At 37.8% G+C, this 24,265-nt stretch overlaps 1 protein-coding gene across 1 annotated transcript in view; it reads right to left on the minus strand.

Moving 5' to 3' along the window:
• Positions 1-412: 412 nt before the first annotated feature.
• The window catches only part of crppa (CDP-L-ribitol pyrophosphorylase A), a 66,968-nt gene continuing 43,115 nt past the window's right edge, over positions 413-24,265 (minus strand). The window contains exon 10 of the mRNA XM_038279548.1: positions 413-753. Within this exon, the coding sequence (XP_038135476.1) occupies positions 649-753 (105 nt within the window). The 3' untranslated portion in view covers positions 413-648. The remainder of the gene's footprint in view (positions 754-24,265) is intronic.

The following is a 24,265-nucleotide window of genomic DNA, read 5'->3' on the forward strand; positions in this document are numbered from 1 at the left end:
TATATATATATGTATATATATATATATGTATATGTATATATATATATACGTATATATATATATATACATATATATATACATATATATATATATATATATACATATATATATACATATATAAAATCTTTCCCAGACAAGAGAAAAGTAAAAAAAAATCTGCACAGAATGGGATCTTCTCACCCTGCATAGTCTGAGCCTCTGTACAGTCAGTGTGACATGGAAAAAAATCGGAGATTAAAAAGTTGTACCTAACTGGTGTGACCTTGCCTTTATAGGAGGCACTACGTAATAAATCGACACAAATGCCCAACGCTTAAATTTCTGAAAAAGTAGAAGTTTTCACCAAACCGAAAAAAAAAAAAAATTTTCTTCATATTTTTATTAGTCACTTTCAAAAAAAATAAGTATTTCACAATTACAGAAAAAAATCTTTTTTATTTTTCATTTTATCTGAATATTATATTTTGAACTCCTAAAAGGAGATACAACTGCATGTAATCCCATCTTAGGCTAAAATAAACTTTTCTATCGACATGGAATCAGTAATTTACGAAACTCCTCTAGACCTGATTCAGTATTTAAGAGATGATAGATAATATAAATAATCCAGTTTAAGAATAACAGTTGTTTTGTTGATGACTCCTCTTCTCATGCCTGCAGGAGCTGTCCCACCAAGGCAGGGTTCCTGTCCCGGATCAAGGCTGATGCGATCTCAGCGACCCGTAACGCCGACCTCTCCCACTGCTCCGTGTCCTGCAGCGATGGGAGGAAAGAAAAGGATAGAAGGGTCACGACATGAACAGCAACCAGCTACTGTAATCCAAGAATGACAGATTAAAGACTTCCTCTTTCAAAGGAAGGAAGGAAGGCTCTCCACCTGAAGCATTAAGAAACAACAAACCTGTAACGCAGGAGCTGATATAGTGTCCAAAACATTCCAAACTACAAATCTCTCGGTTTCAGGCTTCTATATTTTTATGATCAGGAAGTTTCAGTAGTAAGTTAAAAGAGACTCAATTTCTACCGCATAAATATCAAGTGGGTGCTAAAAACTGAATTTTCAATTTTTGACTGCAGTTTCCATGAAAGGAGCAAAGTGTAATTTCGAGAACTGGTGAAGAGGTTTTCCCCCTTTGGCCACGGGTTGAAACGAAACCAGTGATGCACACAAGAACAAGATAAGAGAAATCAGCCCACAGTCTGCTGTTGTGAATGCACAGGTCTTTCTGGTAAAAAAAAAAAAGTTGAAGTTTTGTTAAATGGTGCATCTTACCCTCTGAACAAACTGGGAAAAAAAACATATCTCGTTATTTGTCTAATCTGACAAGTTGTACAGGTGCTGGTCATAAAATTAGAATATCATGAAAAAGTAGATTGATTTCAGTAATTCCATTTAAAAAGTGAAACTTGTATATTATATTCATACATTACATACAAACTCATATATTTCAGATGTTTATTTTGTTTAATTTTGATGATTACAAATGACAACAAATGAAAATCTCAAATTCATCATATCAGAAAATTAGAATATTGTGAAAAGGTTCAAAATTGATGGCCCCTGGTGCCACACTCTAATCAGCTAATTAACTCAAACCACCTGCAAAAGCCTTTAAATGGTCTTTCAGTCTAGTTCTATAGGCTACACAATCATGGGGAAGACTGCTGACTTGACAGTTGTCCAAAAGACGACCATCGACACCTTGCACAAGGAGGGCAAGACACAAAAGGTCATCGCTAAAGAGGCTGGCTGTTCACAGAGCTCAGTGTCCAAGCACATTAATAGAGAGGCGAAGGGAAGGAAAAGATGTGGTCGAAAAAAGTGTACAAGCAAGAGAGATAACCGCACCCTGGAGAGGATTGTGAAACAAAACCCATTCAAAAATGTGGGGGAGATTCACAAAGAGTGGACTGCAGCTGGAGTGAGTGCTTCAAGAACCACCACACACAGACGTATGAAAGACATGGGTTTCTGCTGTCGCATTCCTTGTGTCAAGCCACTCTTGAACCACAGACAGCGTCAGAAGCGTCTTGCCTGGGCTAAAGAGAAACAGGACTGGACTGCTGGTGAGTGGTCCAAAGTCATGTTCTCTGATGAAAGTAAATTTTGCATTTCCTTTGGAAATCAAGGTCCCAGAGTCTGGAGGAAAAGAAGAGAGGCACTTCATCCACGTTGCTTGAAGTCCAGTGTAAAGTTTCCACAGTCAGTGATGGTTTGGGGTGCCATGTCATCTGCTGGTGTTGGTCCATTGTGTTTTCTGAGGTCCAGGGTCAACGCAGCCACATACCAGGAAGTTTTAGAGCACTTCATGCTTCCTGCAGCTGACCAACTTTATGGAGATGCAGATTTCATTTTCCAACAGGACTTGGCACCTGCACACAGTGCCAAAGCTACCAGTACCTGGTTGAAGGACCATGGTATCCCTGTTCTTAATTGGCCAGCAAACTCTCCTGACCTTAACCCCATAGAAAATCTATGGGGTATTGTGAAGAAGAAGATGCAATACACCAGACCCAACAATTCAGAAGAGCTAAAAGCCACTATTAGAGCAACCTGGGCTATCATAACACCTGAGCAGTGCCACAGACTGATCGACAACATGCCACGCCGCATTGCTGCAGTAATACAGGCCAAAGGAGGCCCAACTAAATACTGAGTGCTGTACATGCTCATACTTTTCATGTTCATACTTTTCAGTTGGCCAACATTTCTATAAATCCTTTGTTTTTATTGGTCTTCAGTAATATTCTAATTTTCTGATATGATGAATTTGAGATTTTCATTTGTTGTCATTTGTAATCATCAAAATTAAACAAAATAAACATCTGAAATATATGAGTTTGTATGTAATGTATGAATATAATATACAAGTTTCACTTTTTAAATGGAATTACTGAAATCAATCTACTTTTTCATGATATTCTAATTTTATGACCAGCACCTGTATTTCATCGTCAATCAGACTCCAATTTAGCCCTTTTTCATCACCAGGGTTCCTACTGCATAAGGCAAGTTAAATTCAAGACTTTTAAAGTCTTTTTAATGCCACTTGAAAAAGAAATTTCAGACCAAATTCACAAGAAACAAAAGAAAACCTGCTTGCGACAACTTTACCCAAAGGTTTATTTTAACATAAACCACTGCACCAATGTTTCAAATTTTGAAAAACTTTCCATATAGGAAGAAAGCAAAAAACACAAAAATGACAAATCTATTATAACAACTATTTAACTGAATTCACAAACTTTGTTTTAGCAGGGAACAAAACAAATCAGTTGTAAAGCCAAAACATAACCAGTGCTAAGTCTTTTTTGCAGCTATGGCATGGTACTGCATGCATTCTTCACCTCTTCGTCCTCCATCTGTTGCAATTCTGCCATTTTTTCTTTGTATCGTTTTCTTAGTATGTTTAATTTGGTGACAACTGGAGGTGTTGCAGAGACAAGGGTGGAACAAAACTGAGAAATACCGGCTGTTTCTCGGTAACTCGGTTTTAACGCTTTGTGTTTCGTGCTTCGCATGTGTGACTCCACTGCCTTAATTCCCATTGTTCCGAGCTTGAATGACTTCTTGCACAAAATACACTTTGTCTCATATATGTTCCCTGGCACTGGTTTTAGCCAGTTGAAAAGCCAATTTTCGTTACATGTACACTTGCTCATATTTTCCAGACAAAAAATTTATTGGTGCATCTCCCAAATATCCCGGCCGCAACAACTCTTTTATTGGTTCCACTATCGGGACGGAAGTAATAATGGTTCCGTCCCGATAAAAAAAAAATAATAATAATTGTCAATTTTAACGTTTTATTTAGATTGCAAAAATAAATCGTAATAAAAATAATCCTATTTATGATGTTTTAAAAATTAAGACCTACAAAAGTTGTGTAATTTAAGACATTTTAATACCAATTAAGGCCTTAGTTTTATTTTGAAGAATTCAATGCCTTTTAAGACTTTTTAAGGACCCTCGGGAACCCTGATCACACTAGGCAAAAGTTTTAATTTCTTACTCCTGTGTAGAGTCTGGGACAGGGTTTTGGGTGTACTTGTGGCTCTTTTTTGTGCGATTAATCTTCAAAAACAGTCATATGTGTTCTCTTCAGAATAGGTCAAAGGCCATGGAGTCGGAACAAGATAATAAGGTGAAAAAGAGCACATAGAATTTAACACCCATGGGCCCAGGGAATCTGACCTGAATCACGCTCATGAGAGAGTTATTCAGGGTGGATTTCTTGCACTTGCACAGCGCCCTTACAATTGCCTGAGGTGTAAAAGGAGATTTTCTCTATTTACATGTCGTGTAATTGAAAGGGCATGTATGTGAAAAAACTTTTAAACTTGCAAAAAAGTACCTTTAAAACAGGTTAATGAAATGCAAATAAACTTTTATTGAGATAAAAAGATAATTTTATGCAAAAATCCACCTGCTGACTATATTGATTAAGTGATTTTAGCTGGAATCACACAGCCTCTCCTGTTTTGGCAGTATGTCAATCCTTAAATATTCACTAATCATTAATCAGAAAATTGTCAAACATTTTTACTTGGTGAAAAAAAACAACCATCAAGTGTGATCTTTTACATGCATGCTAACATTTTCTTTAGATGCTCTAAAACTAGAAGTGTTTATGTAGGGGATTTGATTAGAAAAAGAAGCATTTAAATTTTCTCCTGCCTGCAGGGCTATCTTCCTCAACCAACACAAGGAAGTCATTTTCTAAAGGAGAGGAAAAAAATGCTACATAATTAGAAAAAAATCGAACTTCTTTTATTTTTTTTTCCTCAAATCCCTCGGGGCTTCTGAAACGGTACAACCAACTTTGAAATTTATAGTGCATGATATTAGACAGATCTGCAGCGAACCACACATTAAGATAAACAAGAGCTCACATTTGATGTTCTTAGAAGGGCTCCACTGTTGTGGTTGTTTTGCTTTTGTGATTCCTCTCTTCTGTAAGTCTTTTTCTCCTGAGTGCAGACTGGCTGCATAATGCACTTTTAATAGTTTTCACTCTCCTGACTTCATTCCTTCGTCTGCAGCCACTCTCTGCTTTGATTTAGTGTTTTGATGAGGCCCATGGGAGACTTGTGTTTTCCCTTTTCTTAAGTAACCGCAGAAAAGAGTTTGATTCCATCTTGTGCTCTGGTTCTACACATAGACTTATGCTACATGCTCTGACAGGATTATAAATATCTTATGGATCTTATGGAAGCTTTTGATGCAGCATATAGGAGAAAAGATATTGACTGAATTTCGCAGAGATGAACTGTTAAGCTGGCTGGAAAATAAAAATAGAAAATAAGGTGAAAAGAAAATCTTTTCTTTTGCATTGGAAGCACTCTAAGCTTTAAAATCTGAATTCAAGAAAAGAAAACAAAAAAATCTATCTTCTGTAGTGCTGCAACTAATGATTATTTTCCAAATCAATTAATCTGTCAATTATTTTTTCGATTAATTGATTAATAATCGGAGAGCCAAAAGTTCCTTAAAGAAGATGATTTGTGAATTTAAACCAGGTATCACTAAAACTTACTTAAGCACTTAATAGAGCATATCAACAATACATTTTTTTTTTTGTCTTAAATGCCTAAAGTTTATTTTTTATTTTTTTTACCATTTTGATATAATTACTGCTCTAAGTGGGTTGCTCTGTCATCTAAAGGCATGTTAACGATTAATCGATTGCTAAATTAGTTGGCGATTGTTTCAAAAATCAGTTAATCATGATTAATCTCATTCACTGTTTCAGCCCTAATCTTCAGCCTGTATTTTTGGTATTAACGTCAAACTGGTTACTGATTAAAGGCCCACAGCATGATCAATTTTCCTCCATATCACACCGTGGGCATGAGGTTTTTTTTTTTTTAAACGAACATCCTGTCTCATACTAGACCCCTGATTTTGTGTTCTCAGAAAGGTTAAACTAATATCATCTGACCAAAGCAAACAGTTTCAGTTGAAAATTCTGGTGATATCATTGTGATGTTAGGAAAAAGAGGGATTCTTCCTGTCAGGCCTCAACAAACAATCAATCAGAACTTGTGTGGTATCCACATGCGGGCTGGAGGCTTTGTGATTCCTTATGACTCTATTGGCTGTCATTCTCTAACAGAACACTTTGGAGATACTTCTTCCCCTCACCCTCTTTATGATAAATATTGATCATGTTCAGTCCTATTGGTAACAGTTCAGATTTTAATCTTTACAATACTTCTCTGATTCTAATGAGCAATTTTAGGCAAGTACTTACAGTATCTACCAAAGCATTCCTACCCCTTAAATGTCTCACAATACGTCACATTACAGCCAAATGCTTCAGTGGGTTTAGCTAAACCTTAATATAAGTTTTTCCTTTTTGTATACCGTATTTTTGCGACTATAAGGCGCATATAAACTTTTTTTTCCCCCTCAAAATGTGCGGCGTGCCCTATAGTGCGGTGCGCCCTACTGTATGTGTGTTGTTACTGCAGACGTTGTTGAGACCACCATGAGAACATTAAGGGGGAAGTGTGGGCGTGGATTGTGTATAAAAGAACAGGTATGCGCTTTATGCAGAACTCCTCATCTCCTCATTGAGGAGATGATGAAAGCGTGGCTGAGGGAGGTGTATGTAAGGAGACCAGGTAGTTTTTTCCACGCATTCCACTGTTAATCTGTGACTCCATGCGTGTCCATCTCACAGCCGATGTGAAAAACAAGGTGAAACAAATGAACGCTGGGCTTGCTGTTATTCCAGGAGGTCTGACAAAGGAACTTCAACCACTCGACATCGGTGTGAACCGGCCGTTTAAAGTAAGGCTGCGAGCGGCGTGGGAGCGATGGATGACCGACGGAGACCACAGCTTCACGAAAAGTGGAAGGCAGCGCCGGGCAAGTTACGCCACAGTTTGCGGATGGATTGTAGATGCTTGGGCTAACGTGTCTGCTGGCACTGCTGTTCGAGCTTTCGCAAAAGCCAGCATCATTTCCGAGGAGCCACACGGCACGGAAAGTGACTCTGACAGCGAAGAAGGGGAAATTGGCATTTCTGATTTAGTGCAGCTGTTTAATTCAGAAACAGAGGATGATGACTTCGATGGGTTTGATTAATGATTTGTAAAAAATACATGAATAAAGCACAATCATACTCAGTTTTGCTCCCGCTCTATTTTTAAATACGCAGTAGAGGTATTTAAAGGTAGTAGAGGACATGTACCGGTATATAAAACCCGCGCCCTATAATCCGGTGCGCCTTATGTGTGTTTTAAATACAGAAATGGCACGCATAACTGAGACTGCGCCTTTTAGCACGGTGCTATAGTTGTGAAAATTCGGTAGAAAAATATAATTCTTTATAGTTGGTGAGTTTTACAGTTGGCATTTAGCCTCCTTAACCCTGACTGTTCTAAATTAAATCAGTCGCTACTTTGCTCGGCACACAGAAAAAGTTTGAGTTTAGGGAGCAGAATGAGAGACACCTTAGATAAATCGCAACTCTAACACAAAAAACAACCTTCACCTAAGATGCATACATGCATACATGTAGAATAAAGGAGCAACTCTGTGCCACTTCATATAGAACAGAGAGTTAGGAAGAGCCATTGAAAGGTTGCTAGGAACTTTAAAAAATGTAAAACTACAAAAAATAATCAAAAGACTTAAGTTATATTTAATTACATGGTAAGGAGTTACAATTATCTCCATGTGATTACAGTATATACTCTTAAGGCTTTTAAATCACCCTTACTGGGGGTGCAATAATTGTGGAGGACCCTGTACACTGCATGTATATTTAAAATCAAAGTTGAAACAAGTTCTGAGTTGAAAATGTAAAAAAAATCCCAACAATGAGAGAATGAGATGGATGTTTGTTTTTGTTTATTAATCTAGTGTATTTTTAAAGACATTTTAAATGGTATTCTATCAAGTATTTTATACTGCATTATGATTTATCTTATCTATGTTGACTTAAATAGTAATATCACAACCTGAAAATAACTGAAATAATTTATTTTGTTTTGCTTGTTCATTTTCATTGTTCCTTAACTTGGGAGGGTTAGTCCAGGCTGTTGTGTTGGACAGAAGTGTGAGTAGGTGTAACTGGATCAGACTGTAAACAGGCTTGATTTAGATTAGCATGAGAAAAAGAAACAACAGGTCCAGAATCTCTGCTGTATCAGAATCAATGGAATCAGTTGGCTTCATGCTTACAGTAGATACCAGCAAGGCAAAAGAAAGGCTGTTTAAATGCACGGAATAGACGATGTTTAAGTATCATTATGTAAAAAGAACATATTTTAATTTGTTACACCTTATTTGTATTTATACTGAATATCTTTGAAGCAGGAGAGATGTTCTGAAAAAGCTGTTGTTTTATCCATTAACCAAAGTAACTGTTCTGTGGTTTAATCACTGCAACAAGAAGGATGTAAATCTGCATCTTTTGATCGGATGTCAGATCAAAGCATTCTTTCAGGCATTATCTTAAAGAAGCCACATCTTCACACAAAACATGTCTACGATATCCACATGTGTTTGGAGGAGCAGCAGCATGGACGAATGTGATGAGCGAGGTAATCAGATGGTTTTACCACCCAGGAACATTGACGACAACTATGGGAATGCAAGGGGATTGTTCTGCTGTCTTCAGGCCCATTGAAGACAGCAACAGCAATCAAACTATATGTTATGCCTCTATTGTAGAGCTCTGGGTTCAGAAATGAGTGGAAAAGACAGAAAACCTTGAACAAATTTCTTCAAAATAAGCAAATCCCAATGATAGAGGTGGATGAAAACTTAAGGTCTGTCTGAGCTCCAGAACTGAATTAATTCCAGCTTCAGAAATGTGGCTTTTGAAATATAAATCTTGATTCATTAACAGCATATTAAATCAAGTAGTTGCATGCATAGTGAAATGAAAATAAAGACTTTAGTTCTTCATTGACTTGTTCAGTTTAAAGTAGTCATGGGTGCCACTCAGGCTTAAACTGTGGTTGAGTAAAGCAAAAAGCCGAATAGTTAGAGTTACTTCGCTGCAACGGACTGTTGCAAAAGTTTCTCATACCCTTCTTCAAGTCTTACCCCAAAGTCAAGTATATATAGTCAAGATCTTAAGCATCATGAATCCACATGCACATTACTCAGAATTTATTCTCAGGAATCGCAAACAGTTAATTAATTCCTGATCGGTAGCGTTACATCAGACATATTTATTCAATTGACTTGATGTGTAGTAAAGCCAATATTTTTGTACGCTATATGAGGAGATGGATAATATCCTCCTCAGCTGCTGAAGCAGGAAATGTAAAATGGTACGGAAACAAAAAAATCCTTTAATTTCAATACTTAACATGCGCACAATTGGTCAACAAACCAAAGCAATGGAGCCAAAAAAGATGGGGAAATTGTTTTGGCTTACACCTGAGCAACAGAATTGGCAAAGACTCATGGATAGGTGTTGAAACATCTTCAAAGATCTGAGTTAAAGTTCGGTTGACTTCTAGTTTAAGCCTCTTTTGTTGTTGCCATGACCCAGATGAATGAGAATTTAAACAGGCAACATGACTATGTACCTTTAGGTAATTGCTAAGACACAATATGATTATGTTAGTGAGCCTAATCCCCAAGGTGTCTGTATTTTATTTTTATACCATGTCTAACTTCTTGTCCAACAAATTGCTGCTTAGGTACGACTAACATAGATCTCTGACCTACAGTATCTTAAATAGACAGTTAAAGAAGCAGTTGCTAATGACTATGAGTGAAGTGTGCGGCCTTATTCACCTCAAGACATCCTAATAACATCCTACTGCCCATCCTACTGCAACAAATAATGTACTGGAAGTTAAGATTAGTGGTGACTGAAAACATTGTCTCTACATATTGTATACATGCATTTTGAACAAAGCTCAAGAAAAGGTGGAATGATGCAAAATCTTGATGTCTTCAAGAACATATTTCCTATAGCATTGACTGAAATGTTTCTCTACTCTCTGTCCCAGTATTAGACCACTAAGAAGGAGAAACAAACAAGTTTAAAAATAAATATTTCTGTCTGCTGCAGCACTGTGACTAAAGTGTACAGATGAGGGACATTTGGACGGAAATGAAATGAAACCTCAAGGAGGCTTTAAGATGAAACCAAAAAAGTTAATTAATCAGATAAATAGCTATATTCTTTATAATTGGCTGGATTTTGTTACTGACAATGTGGATTTAATTTTTACGTGTTCCATAAAATCTCTTGTGTCTAAGAAACAGGAAAATATACAGGAGAGTTTTGTGTCTTATTTTTACATTTCTTTTTAATAAGAGCCTGTTTATACAAGATTCATGTTACCATTATTGGACATGGGGGAACCCTACTTTCCACTTCATAATGATCAACTGCCACAAATCCACACTTAAAGCGCTACCCTGCCAGAAGGATCATAATTTATATGCATTAGTGTAACAACTATCATTAGGAGAGTCACATTAAATGGGAGAAAGTGACTCAGTTTTTTTCCCGAATTTACAGCAAAACAGCTGTTATTTCAATCACTGATTTAGCCAATCTCTTGGTGGCCTAGTGAAATTTATGTATTTTTCTCTTGCAGCAGGAAAATTTAATCCAATAAATTAACTTAGGGTATTGTTAAAACATATACAAAGTTCTAAACATAATATGATCAAGCAGTAAGTGAAAGCAAAAAGCACTCCAGTCTTTTGGAACACACAAACACACGGAAAGGCCGTGTTATTCCATGCTGTAACTGCAAACATATGGGAAGGAATTTCAATTATTAGCTTCTAGTTTGGCTAACTGTTGAAAGGCAAAGAGTCTGACGAGACACAAGGCGACAGCCCTTTGAACCAAAATGCAGAGAGAGAACATGGGAGGAGCCCAAAGGGGGGGACCACACAATAAGCAAAGAAAGTCTCCCACTCTCTACTCTTAAATGCCACAGTTGCAATCAACCTTACCATCTAAGAGGAGGCTGCAGCAGATCTTCTGCCCCACAGGCAGCGGCCAACTTTGAAGCTGAAAAGTCCTAAATTTAGAAACTTTTAAGAGTTACAATTTGCACGTCAGCAGTCTAATAGAAAAACCTGGCAGGTTGCCTGATCCCGGGATGCTGGAAGGGACTGTTAAACTCACACAAGCTACCATAACTAAAGCAGCCAAGAGCATAAGGAATTTTTACTGCCTCATTTCATCATCTTAATATTTTACTGTCAAAGAACTAATAGTTTCATCATCCACTTGAGGGCAGTATCATTACCAGGATTGCAGCCAGTCTGCATTCTCGACTTGAAAGAAAAAGCAGCCACCTGTCTTGAACCTTACAGAACATAACTCTTACGTACTTTACCAGATGCAATCATTTCTCCGAAAAAACTCTCCCCAAATGAACTGAATGCTCCTGAGATCCAGTGATACAAAGCTGGTAAAAAAAAAAAAAAACTGCCGTTGAATTAGTCTATGCAAAGATAGGGTTTCAGGGATTGAGACAGCTCATCTATGAGAGCGTTTTGTCGTTGCCTAAACCTCCCTCTCCTCTGTGTTTACTGAAGACAGACAGTAGCTAGGGGCTAAAATGATAAAAGAGATCCCAGGTTCAATTACTGGTCAGTGTAAAAGTCTGGGAGCCTCGACGTTTACACATCTTGCGTCCTGTCAAGACATATCGCATAATGAAAAAACAATAATTGGACTAACAAAAACAATAATCCGTATTTTTAATTTTTATGGTGCAAACTTTAATAGATAACATGTGCTTTAAATAAAATAACTAAATGTAATCAGAGCAGAATTTCTCGAAACAGGTTCGAATACCAACTTTTCGTGCCTCTTTAAACTCCAATTCCATTTGCTTTTGAAACACCTACCTGGTTCATAATCCAGACTGAGGATCATCCTGAAATCCTAGAAATTTGCTCTAACAAAGACAGGAAGGTTTGCCATTTCACAGTAACCTATGGAAAAGGGCCGGAAAGCTGAACACCCCATGTGTAGAGTAGAATTATGTATGATATCTTTGTTCTTTAGATGATTTTTGTTTTAATTTTACAAAATTGCACCACGACTAAGAACCATGAGTAGGAATCCCACGTGTCCCGGAAGTTCCGGGAGTCTCCTTGATATAGATAGTTGTTCACTGATGCCCGCGAGTCGGATAAAGTATCCCAGATATTAGACTATAAGAGGTGTTGTTTTTTCAATGCAACTGAAAGTGTGCAGGCAATGCAACAATTCATGCACCATCTGCGGATAAGAACTACTTTGATTGCGCAGGCACAACAAGAGAAAGTGGGGTGTGGGGATGAGGAAGCTTGTGAAACCTGTGTGTATCTGTCCAAAGCGATGCTCTGTTCAACGAGCGTTCCAGGCGACTGGTTGCCAGAAAGCGCGCTGATTGGTTTAATCCGAAAAATAAGACAATACGTTTCGGTTTACCCTCTGAAAGTCACCTAGTTACCACTCAAAGCTGTGTCCTGTGAAATAGGTTGAATCGTCGAGTACAAACTAAAATATAAGACACATTTTCCAGCAGAATATACTAAAGTATATCCATGTTAAGGTGAAGAATGATGGAGTGTGTATGTATGGGGAACGTTGCAGGAAAGTTTGGAACACTGCTGTCTGGCAAAAGGAAGGTACAGAGTTTGATGATCATGAGACTCTTACCTGGGCAGAGAATTGCCATATTTAAATTGCCAACACAATGATTTATATTTTTCATAGCAGGTGCTGGTTTACTTTCAAGAGACAAAAAAATTGGTTAAAAAAACATAATGGTGAATGAAACATCGTGTTTGGAGGCTTTCTTTTTCCTCCCCAGAACACACAACCATAGATGTAAGAACAATTTACTATTACTCCTCTATTTCTGGTTTGCACAACTCTCAGCATCATCAAAGCACTGAGCTATAAACACAGAAGTTCGTATGAGCCAAGCTGAGAGACAAAGAGTTGAAGCTGACATGTGATGACAGAAGCAGAACCATGAAGCTTCTCTAAGAAATGCATTTCGTTGAATTTTGCCAAAGTATTTCAATCCTTCGCCTCAGTGTCTGTGCTTCAGACGTCTGCATCGCTTCACCTCAAAATGACTATAAGGTAGGAAGATAATCAGATTTGAAGTAAACATCGTTTTTTTTCCAAAGGTGAATGTGAGCCCAATAGATTCAGCTTCTGTATTAATACCTGCATTTTAAAAACCCTCTAAAGCACCAAATGCTACCACACAGCCCCTTCATGGTACATTGATAAAGCTCTTTCAGTACGGGTTTCCAAAATATCCTGTCTGGATCAGACAAACAAAGTCACGTCCAATAGGTCCTCTTGTTCTGTATACCCTGAAAAGAACGGGAAACTGAGGGAGTCTGTATTTCAAGTGGATCCACTCACTGAGAATGTTTTAAACAAGCTCTGGTGAGAGATGATTTTGTTTGAATTCACATCACTGAAAGACAAACCTCAAAACAGTGCACTGAACAATGAGACCTAAGTTTCAGAGGTATGAAAGCATGAATGCATGGGTTGAGTACACAACCACACACAGTCTCTAAATCTACTTATCACACTGTATCCCTTACAGAATCCCAGGGAAGCCAAAAACACCGCACCTCTCGGGGCATCAGAGGTCAGCTGCAGGTGCAGGAATATTTTCACAAGACATTTATTAGGGTCTGATTTTTCAACGGCACGCATTCTTGCCAAGGATTTATGTCCTCACTTCCAACCCTGATGCAAATGGGAGATTGTCATCACAGTATGCACTGAGCTGAATGGACAGGCAGGGGTGCAACATTGTTTTTGTGCTGCTGTCAAAATACTAGAATGCTTTAGACTAAACAACACAGTGGTAACACAAAGTTGTTTTTTAGAGTTTATTTTGAGCATAGCATCAAAACCCTTGGACCTAGATATTTAATAAAACTAATTAGGGCTTCCAACACACTAACCACAAAATTAAAACTTTTACAGATTTTTATTTCTGTTTTTTTTTCAACATGTATTTATTTTTAATCAAATTCTGGATATTTGAGAAAAAGTCAGGAATTTGTGGAATTCAGGGCTTGTTTTTTTTTTTTTTTTTTTTTTTTACAGTTTATTAGTGAACAAGCAACATACAACAGCAACAGATCAAATAACTCTGAAGGTCAAGGATGAAATTGTGAAGAAGTTTAAAGCAGGGGTAAGTTAAATTCAAGACTTTTTAAGACTCTTTAATGCCACTTAAAATAAAAATTTAAGACCAAATTCACAAGAAACACAACAAAAACCCGCTTACGACAACTTAACCCAAAGGTTTATTTTAACATAAACGATTGCACTAATGTTCAACTAATGTTGAAAAACTTCCCATTCAGGAAGAAAGCTAAAAACACACAAATGACAGATATATTTTAACAATTATTTAACTGAATTCACAAACTTTGTTTTAGCAGGGAACAAAACAAATCAGTTTTAAAGCCAAAACATAACCAGTGCTGTCTTTTTTGCAGCTATTTTTCTTTGTATCGTTTTCTTAGTATGTTTGATTTGGTGATAAGTGGAGGCGTCCCCAACGTTCCAAGCTTGAATCGCTTCTTGCACAAAATACACTGTGCCTCATGTATGTTCCCTGGTTTTAGCCATGAAGAAAACTCTTGGCTGGATAGACAATTTTGGTTACATTTACACTTGCTCATATTTTCCAGACAAAAAGTAAATGGTGCATCTTCCAAATGTCGCGGCCGCAACAACGCTTTTATTAGTTCCGCTATCGGGACGGAACCAATAATGGCAAGCCGTTATTTTTTTTTTATTAAATTACAAAAATAAATCGTAATGAAAATTATCCTATTTATGATGTTTTAAAAATTAAGACCTACAATAGACTGATTTAAGACATTTTAATACCAATTAAGGCCTTAGTTTTATTTTGAAGAATTCAATGCCTTTTAAGACTTTTTAAGGACCCGCGGGAACCATGTAATATATCATCCAAAAATAGAGTTTGGTACAACTGAAAACTAAAAGAGGCCTGCACTGCTAAATTGACAGGCGAGGCTAGGAGGCCAATACAAAAGCATAGGCCTGTAAAAACTCTGGGGGAATTATCATATTAACGCTATGCCTGACTGTAATGAACAGGGTAGCAAACTAGCACTGATCACGGAAAAAGACACATGTTTTAATTAATGTGTTGCAATTGAGCAAGTTATTCTTTATCATGTCAGCTGGCTTAAGCCATGCTACATGCCATCCAGAGATGCCAAGGGAGAAGTGTGATTTTAATGCAGCCTAAACAGCTGATCAATCATGTGGGGTAGAGGTTTCCTATATCAGAACTTATATAACAAATGTGTTTCCATCTCCTCTTTAGTGCATACAGTCATAGACAAAAAACACCTCAAACAAGCTTGAATACTTTTTTGCAAAATTTGCTAGTTCATAAGAATTTTGCTGTTTCCATCAAGCTCTTCCAATAATTCAAAAGAAAACAAAGAAAGTAGAAACACACCTAAAGATCCAAAGTTCATGGAACAGAAAAATTATCTATAGTCATGCATCACAAAATCCAGTTTAACATTTTTTGTATAGCTTGGGGCTTAACAAGATTAAGTAATTGAACCAAGAACCCTTATTTATGTATAAGGGGCACCTTATAGGAAGAGTGGCAAGATTGTTGATAAACAAAATAAAACTTCAGCTTACAAGCAGAACTCCATGTTTGACAGAAAACTCCCCACAGCATAACAGAATGGTGGAAACATCATGCTGTGGAGATGCTCGACTTCAGCAGACTGCAGGACTGTCTATTTTGTTTTTCTTCACCTAGCTCTGTTATTTATTGATTCAGTGAATTGGATTTTATTATGGGTATAAGAGTAAAAGAGGTCTTAGTATTTTATTGATCTTAAAAATGTATCATTTATAAATTCATACAAAAGATTTTAGGATTTAAGAAAAAGCATCTTGAAAAGCATGGATCCCTGTGTTCAACTTCACAAGTATACAAGTCTTTGTCTAATCCAATGAAAATACATGAAAGCTTTGGTTAAAACAAGACATGATAATAGAGTCTAAGGATTAATTGTGATTTTCACAGCACTGTTTATCTTTCCCCTGATAAGTTGTGAAAAGACAAACTATAAAGGTAAGAGTCCATGTGACATCAGGGACTCACAATAGCTAATGTTTAGCTCTAATCTTCTCCAGGTTGGTGAAGCTTCTTATCTCTTTTCTAAGACATCCAACATGCTGAGGAAAAACTTCTCAACTTCTTACATCCGGCATCCATTTTTAGGTCAGGATCTGTAACTTAGAAATACAGACACAGGGTGAACTAGTAAAGCAGGAGTTTTACCTTTCAGCTAGGCTCCTTCTAGGAAGAACACCCTTATTATTCCATATGAAGCCCTGAAGGTTATCTATATGAGGTGGGATTAAAAAAAAAATCTCTCACCTTTTTGACTGAATGGTGATTTACCGGCTACTGCTACACTTGATAACGGCAGGTGTGTTCAAGCGAAGAAACATCCAAAAAAAGCAGGAGTGTTGGAAAGTGTTGGAAAACACTAAATTACCTCCATGAGGCGAAATTATCTTTGAGTTTTTAAGAATATTTTATTATACATCCTCTACACTAGCAAGAGTTGAAAGCTAAAGCCAAAAACTCAGAACTGGTCTGAGGTGTAAGACACCAGAAATTCGTAACCTAAAGGAGACTCGAACCAGATCTCCTGTGGGTGGCCAAAAACACTCCAAAATCAAGTGGCATAACAGATTTACATGCATGCTCACCCACAGCCTCCGTGATTGACTGTTTACAAACTGATTGTTAAGAGCTTCAAGCATTAAACTCGCACGAGCTCACGCCATATGTTAGAAATACAAATCCCCTGTTTGGAAGGCTTTTCCCACGTGTCTGGAAGAGCCAGAGCGAAGTCTCAGCCCAAACAGGGAGCGCCTTCTGGTCTTTTTAATCTAAGAAATCAAAGCTGGGTAAACACTGCTATGGTATGTCTAAATCCTGGAAGCAAACTCCAGCGGTTAAGTTTCACACATACCAACACACATCTGGAGCTTCCTCGGCATGGAAGATAAAGTTTGATACCAAGCACATGTCTTAGCAATGAAAGTGTCTCCAAACTGCAAAGTTCTATGATTTCATCTACATGAGGTTTGAAGGACGGCTGGTTTCAGTCTGCCTGCAGAACCAAAGACTTCACAGTAAGAGTTAAGTGTGCTTTTGTTCACCCATAGGGAGATCTTAGAATATGTTTCAGACATATTTGTAGACCCAAGTGTAGACTTTTAAGAGACAAGTGATGAAAAGTATTAAGAGACAAAGTAAGAAAATGATGATGTAGAAACGGTTTGTCAAATATTTAATATAATGTTTATGAAGATTAATATAATTTTCAGACTTAGTCTGGGAACTATAAAGGTGTCATGGCTTATGCATTATAGCAAACCAGGCACAAGTTGGTCTTCTGAGGGCATTTCTTGGATTCTGAGAGAAATTATGTAGGTTTGTTCACACATATGTCATCCCTTCCCTTCCCAGCAGATATCAGATACATGAAAAATGAAACAGGGGCATAAGGTTTTTAAGTTTTCAAAGTCTGTTCTGTTTGATTTAAATAAGTTTAGCCTTACATGTCAGAAGTGAAATTGCTTTACCCTTGTAATTCATACTAAAAAATGTATTGGTGAATCTGCAGTTTGTCACAGGGGTACTACTTCAATGACAAGTAAAAACTTAAGTAAATAGTGACTGAAATTTCACTGCAACATGTCAGCTTTTGGTTGGCTGGCCGAATGCACACATACCGTAGTACCTATTTAAAAACGTTCAAATTCTGCCGTAAACTTCTATCTTATTAGGATTTGTTGAGCCAGACTAACAAGTATAGTGAAAATATTTTACACTGGCTATAATGTGAAAAGTACCAAGCATATGCATTAAGCGCCTTTTAGTCTGTCAACCCTAAATACAATCCATTCCAATAAAGTGACGTCAGAAGTCAACTAATAAGTAGATAACACTCTTAATCTGTCTAATTTAATATCAAAATAAATCTACTTAGAGGATATTAGTAAACAAACATCATGGCAACTACTTACCTATGAGCTCATCAGTTGATAGATAAAGTAAAGAGCATATTATTCACAGCAGTGGCCATGAGGCCCAATCCAACTGGAGGAGCAGCAAACATTAGAAGACAGCTATTATTCATGCATTTTAAAAGTCTGGTCTTTATGAAGATGTATGGAGATAGTTAATGTTGAAAGAGAGCCACAAGACTAAGAGTGAGTTTGACATGAGATATGAAGAGGAAACGTGAAGGATGGCTACAAACTGATGAAGTCACAATCCTTAGGGTTTTGATATAGAGAACAGAATTCAATGATCCATTAATTATAACTATTAATCCCAATTCTGAAGCAGCAAAGCATATGAGAACTAAAGAACCCCCCCCCCCCAAAAAAAAAAAAACACCACCAGCAAATCAAATCAGTTTATCAATTGAGCACCAATTCACAAGAAATATCATCTCGATCCAGCAGATTGCACCCAGTGACTAACTTTACAAAATCCACTCTTTCTGGATATGAGTGTCTCAAAGTTTAAGGAGTTAACAGGAAAAAAAGGTTTTAGTTTGGCTAGAGCAAATCTATCATTCAAATCAAAAGTTTTGGGGTTTTTTTTGTATTTGCCATTCAATCATCTTCAACAGGCCAACACTACTCCAGAAATTCAATCTCTGACATGTCAATGCTTGGCTCATTCATTTCAATACAATCCTGGATTTGGCTTGAGAAAACTCAAAGAGTTTTTAAAGAACAGTCCTTCTCAATGAGCGTAGAAATCCAGGACTGTCACAGCACCATCTTCACCAGGTTGTATGGTGTCACTTTACTCCTTTCAAACCTAGATCCAAATAGGTAGAGGAGAAAAGGCCTGTAGAGCTCTATCCTTTACCACCTTTTTCTTCTATTTTCTCTCCCTCTCCTTTTCCTCCTAATCTCTTCTCAGGTTCAGAATTCATGGTCAGGGCTCTTTGAGGACAAGGAAATATGGGTTTAGGTAAACATCAGGGCTCTCACTGTGGGGATTACAACACCCATACATCACGGTGACAACTCCCTTTTCAGCAGATGACAAGTCACCAAGACCCTGTGGAAGAAGAGATCGTATGACATTTACTTCCTGTCAGGGACACTGATAGTTTTTTCCATCTGCGTTTTCACAACATTATCCCAGTATATAAGGATCAAGTGTCTACATATTCTAAACCAACCACACATCTGATGTTTGGCTTGTGGGCATTTTTAGAGAGGTGACAGCAAATAAGGAATAGAAAAAAAGGTCTTAAGAAGGGCTTTGTTCACAGGTGGTTTGAGAGAGACTTCTCTTTATCACCTACGATGCAATCATCACTTTCTCCTCTTAAATGGATATCCATGGCATTATAGACACATTGTGTGTTTGTAAATGAAGGTTAGTTTTATAAAAAAAATCAATGTTATGCCTATCTGAAGCTTCATAACTAAAGTAGCCCTTGTGTTAACAATCTTAAGTAAACTTTGGCAGCTGTAGCACCAACTTCATCATATTGAACACAGGATCTCCATAAGGATGGAGTGCAGTCCACTACTGTACTCCATGTATATGTATGACTATATACCTTCTCATGGAACTGTTGTGAAGTCTGAGTCATTGGATCAGATTACATGCATAGCAATGCTTTCAAAAAACAACCCTCATCGCTCCCCAGAGCCATGAGATTTTAAAGAAACAAATCATCATTGCCAAAGGTGACAGAGTAGAGGGGAACTGTGAGCATCAGACAATCATCCAGGGTGTCCAAAGAGCGGCCATAGCCCTGACACAAAATAGATCTAAACAGAAGCACAAGAGCAGCAGTAATAGGTAAAACGATTGGTGAAAATATGCATGGGACCTGGCCCCAAAATCAACCCTCACAGGTAGCTCCCCAAACATAGGCCAAGGCCAAAACCAAAGCATGCTTGGCCCCAGATAGAGACACAAGTCAACAGCAGCACAAAGGAAAAACCTTCCCAGAGCCCCCAGCCAGAAATACACAAGGCTGCTCCACAAAGACAGCAACAAGGCGTTGCAGCTCATGCTAACACTGCCAGTTCTGCTTGAACCCAGACAGGAATAGCAAGGATTTGCCTTGCTCTAGTTGGTCAAGGTTAGTTTCACTGGCACATTCCAAATTTAAAAGCAAACATAGCAGTATTAAAAAAACTTAAAATTGTAGGATTTCACAAATTCTGTATGAATATCTGGGGTGTATTTAGTTTTTAATAAACCTTTTTCTTTACTTTGGACCTTAAATAATTGCAGTATGTAATCAGAGGTCCATGTTTTTGATGCGTGTGAGGTAACTGTTCACTACAAAAAAGTGTTTCTATCTCATGTTTTGCACATCATCCCGTTTCGCAAAAGCCAAAGACCACCTGAAGCAAGCATAAAAAGTTATTTTACAAATTTTGCAAATTGTAATGTTTCTTTTAGGATTTTCTGATGCAATACTTCAAAATGTGCATTTGAAAAAGCTGATTGAAATGCATCTAATGACATCTGTAAGGCTGAATGCTGCCCAGATTTAGCACAGCAGCCTGGAATTCCTTTCCTACCCATGACAATGTTTTTAAAGTGGATCCCATGAAAGATACAGCAATAAGAGCTAAGCACAGGAGCCATAATGTGTAACATCTGATTGAGGGTGAAAATGCCTTCTTTCATCCTTTGACCTTAAACCTGACTCAGAGCTCATCTGCTTAACTGTATCTTTAGTAGACAGAGCAACCTATGGAGCTAGTTTACCATTAACCTAAATAACATAGAAAGTTTTCATAGATCAGTGCTTCTAAGTTACTTTTGTGTCTGCTTCAGTCTCTCAAACCCCCAGCCGAAAGTTCTCCTGAAGGTTTTTTCCGTTTAAAAGAGAGTTTTCCTCCCCACTGTCAATGCAAGCATTCTCAGTGTGAAGGCTGCTGAGTATATTTGGAAAGAAAACTGTAAGCCAATCTGTCTACATGATTTGATTGAGTTGAATCTTTTAAGTGTCTCAAGATGATATCGATCACAGCAATTGTTTCTATCTAACCTGATAAAAAGAGTAGATTATGCACTGTGGTGATCTAATTGTACTCTGTAGATCAGTGGCCCCCGACCTTTTTTTGTGCCATGGACCGGTTAAATGTCAGAGAACATTTATATTAACATACCTTTAAAGTCACCTACAAAAAAAACAAATAAAAAAAGAAGTATAAAAATGGCTTACTACCTACTCAAAATAGCAGTCAATCAGTCAGAGCCGTGAGCTTGTTTTGCTGCAACGAGACAGTGGGAGTTTACAGCTGGAAGGTATCATGTGAGCTATGGTGTCATGGTTGACATTTTTCAAGAGTAAGTCATAACGGAGATATTCAGGTCATATTTCTAAATAGAACACTCTTTAGACTCAGAAAATAAATCAATTGGAAATGGAAGTGTTTCTTTTGTTTGTTTTTGTGTGATTCTCGGTACAAAATGAGACAAGGACCGGTACCGGGTCAGGGCGCGGGATCATCAGTGTTCCAGCAGACTTTGGTGAGCACTGTGATGTACACTCACCGGCCACTTTATTAGGTACCCCATGCTAGTAACGGGTTGGACCCCCTTTTGCCTTCAGAACTGCCTCAATTCTTCGTGGCATAGATTCAACAAGGTGCTGGAAGCATTCCTCAGGGAGTTTGGTCCATATTGGAATGATGGCATCACACAGTTGCCGCAGACTTGTCGGCTGCACATCCATGATGCGAATCTCCCGTTCCACCATATCCCAAAGATGCTCTATTGGATTGAGATCTGGTGACTGTGGAGGCCATTTGAGTACAGTGAACTCATTGTCATGTTCAAGAAACCAGTCTGAGATGATTCCAGCTTTATGACATGGCGCATTATCCTGCTGAAAGTAGCCATCAGAAGTTGGGTACATTGTGGTCATAAAGGGATGGACATGGTCAGCAACAATACTCAGGTAGGCTGTGGCGTTGCAACGATGCTCAATTGGTACCAAGGGGCCCAAAGAGTGCCAAGAAAATATTCCCCACACCATGAGACCACCACCACCAGCCTGAACCGTTGATACAAGGCAGGATGGATCCATGCTTTCATGTTGTAGACGCCAAATTCTGACCCTACCATCCGAATGTCGCAGCAGAAATCGAGACTCATCAGACCAGGCAACGTTTTTGCAATCTTCTATTGTCCAATTTCGATGAGCTTGTGCAAATTGTAGCCTCAGTTTCCTGTTCTTAGCTGAAAGGAGTGGCACCCGGTGTGGTCTTCTGCTGCTGTAGCCCATCTGCCTCAAAGTTCGACGTACTGTGCGTTCAGAGATGCTCTTCTGCCCACCTTGGTTGTAACGGGTGGTTATTTGAGTCACTGTTGCCCTTCTATCAGCTCCAACCAGTCTGGCCATTCTCCTCTGACCTCTGGCATCAACAAGGCATTTCCGCCCACAGAACTGCCGCTCACTGGATGTTTTCTCTTTTTCGGACCATTCTCTGTAAACCCTAGAGATGGTTGTGCGTGAAAATCCCAGTAGATGAGCAGTTTCTGAAATACTCAAACCAGCCCTTCTGGCACCAACAATCATGCCACGTTCAAAGTCACTCAAAACACCTTTCTTCCCCATACTGATGCTCGGTTTAAACTGCAGGAGATTGTCTTGACCATTTCTACATGCCTAAATGCACTGAGTTGCCGCCATGTGATTGGCTGCTTAGAAATTAAGTGTTAACGAGCAGTTGGACAGGTGTACCTAATATAGTGGCCGGTGAGTGTATAGTGTCTTAAGTCAGAGAAAATAGAGTATTAGAGGTCAAAGCACTAGAGGATTCGACATTTGCCAAACTTGTGTCGGGGCTCTTAGAGTGAAGTATGGTTGCTTTTTTATATAAGCATGTAGAGATTCTTGATCACAGCATAAGAAGGACTCAAAAGTTAAAGAGGTTTTTAAAGAAAGTATAGACGCTGTCCAGTTCATCTAGATCACAAGCGTTCATCCTTTTCACTGCTGGTTCGCAACCATTTCTCATGTATCATGTATCATGTCTAACACACGTTTTGTAGTCGAACTTTAAATGTTGACAGATTGTGTTTCAGGATCAACGATCTTCAGCAAAACAAAACTGTATTGGTAGAAAACAGTGACTTCAGCTTTTAGTTTTACTTGGTGCCACAATAGAGTAATCACGTAACCACTGTACATGTCTTCCTTGACTGCATGTTTGACAACGGAATAAATATTTGCAAAACAGTTAAAATCAGAACCCAGAATCTAAGAACAGCCTTAAAAGGGTGAAGGTTGAGCTGCTTTTAAAGAATCAACAAGATTTCTAATGTCTACCTTAAACTGCTACACTAAGTTATTAGGAGAAAAAAGTATACCCTCTCTCAGGTCTGCTTTAATGTATAAGGACATAATAAAATGTTTAGGTGTTTGCCAAGTTCTAAAAATATTGTAATCAGATCTCTAATACAAACACACAGAGCACTATAAGCAAAGAAGAAGTCAAAATGGAAAACCTGATTGTATAAATTCGCCCATTTTAAAGATTCTAGAGCCATATCTTTGTCTCTCAAATCAAAATAAGCTAATATCCTTTTTTCTAAGGCTCTTCAGAGACTGATTAACATATAAGTAAAGTAAGAGTTTGAAACAGTTAAATCAGTATATAAGTGTTAATTTTCAAAACATAACACTTTTTCTTTAAATTGTTAAATATATTGAGTAAATTCGAATTTAAGTTTATTTTTGTTTAATTAAATCATTACATACTTGAAACTACTTTGATGAAAAATATTTAAAATCCTTAATTACATCTATTACTAGATCCTGCTGATTGTCAGTCTAAATATGCCATTACATGAATTTATAAGTAAGTCTAATTTCTTCTTTTCATACATATTTATCTCATTGCTCCTCATTTTACATAGAGACCAGAGAATTCATCCTTCGTACTGATTTTTAGCCAAAGAACAGACATTAAAAGGGTTTGACTTAACACATTAACGGCATCAACTGTCAACTAATAAACTTACTTTGAAATAGAAAATGTTTGGACAACCCCATCATTAGGTATTTTCAGTTTGGTCTGACATCCAAATACAAATATGTGTTGACACTTTCAACAGGAATACTTGACCTGTCTTTGCCAAGAACAGAAAATGTAATCCAGATTTTGTTGTCCAGTAGAACTCACAACATATGAGTCGTCAT

This window comes from Cyprinodon tularosa, unplaced genomic scaffold (assembly GCF_016077235.1).
Source record: "Cyprinodon tularosa strain WSP-4 unplaced genomic scaffold, ASM1607723v1 ctg151, whole genome shotgun sequence".
NCBI classification, from domain to species: Eukaryota; Metazoa; Chordata; class Actinopteri; order Cyprinodontiformes; family Cyprinodontidae; genus Cyprinodon; species Cyprinodon tularosa.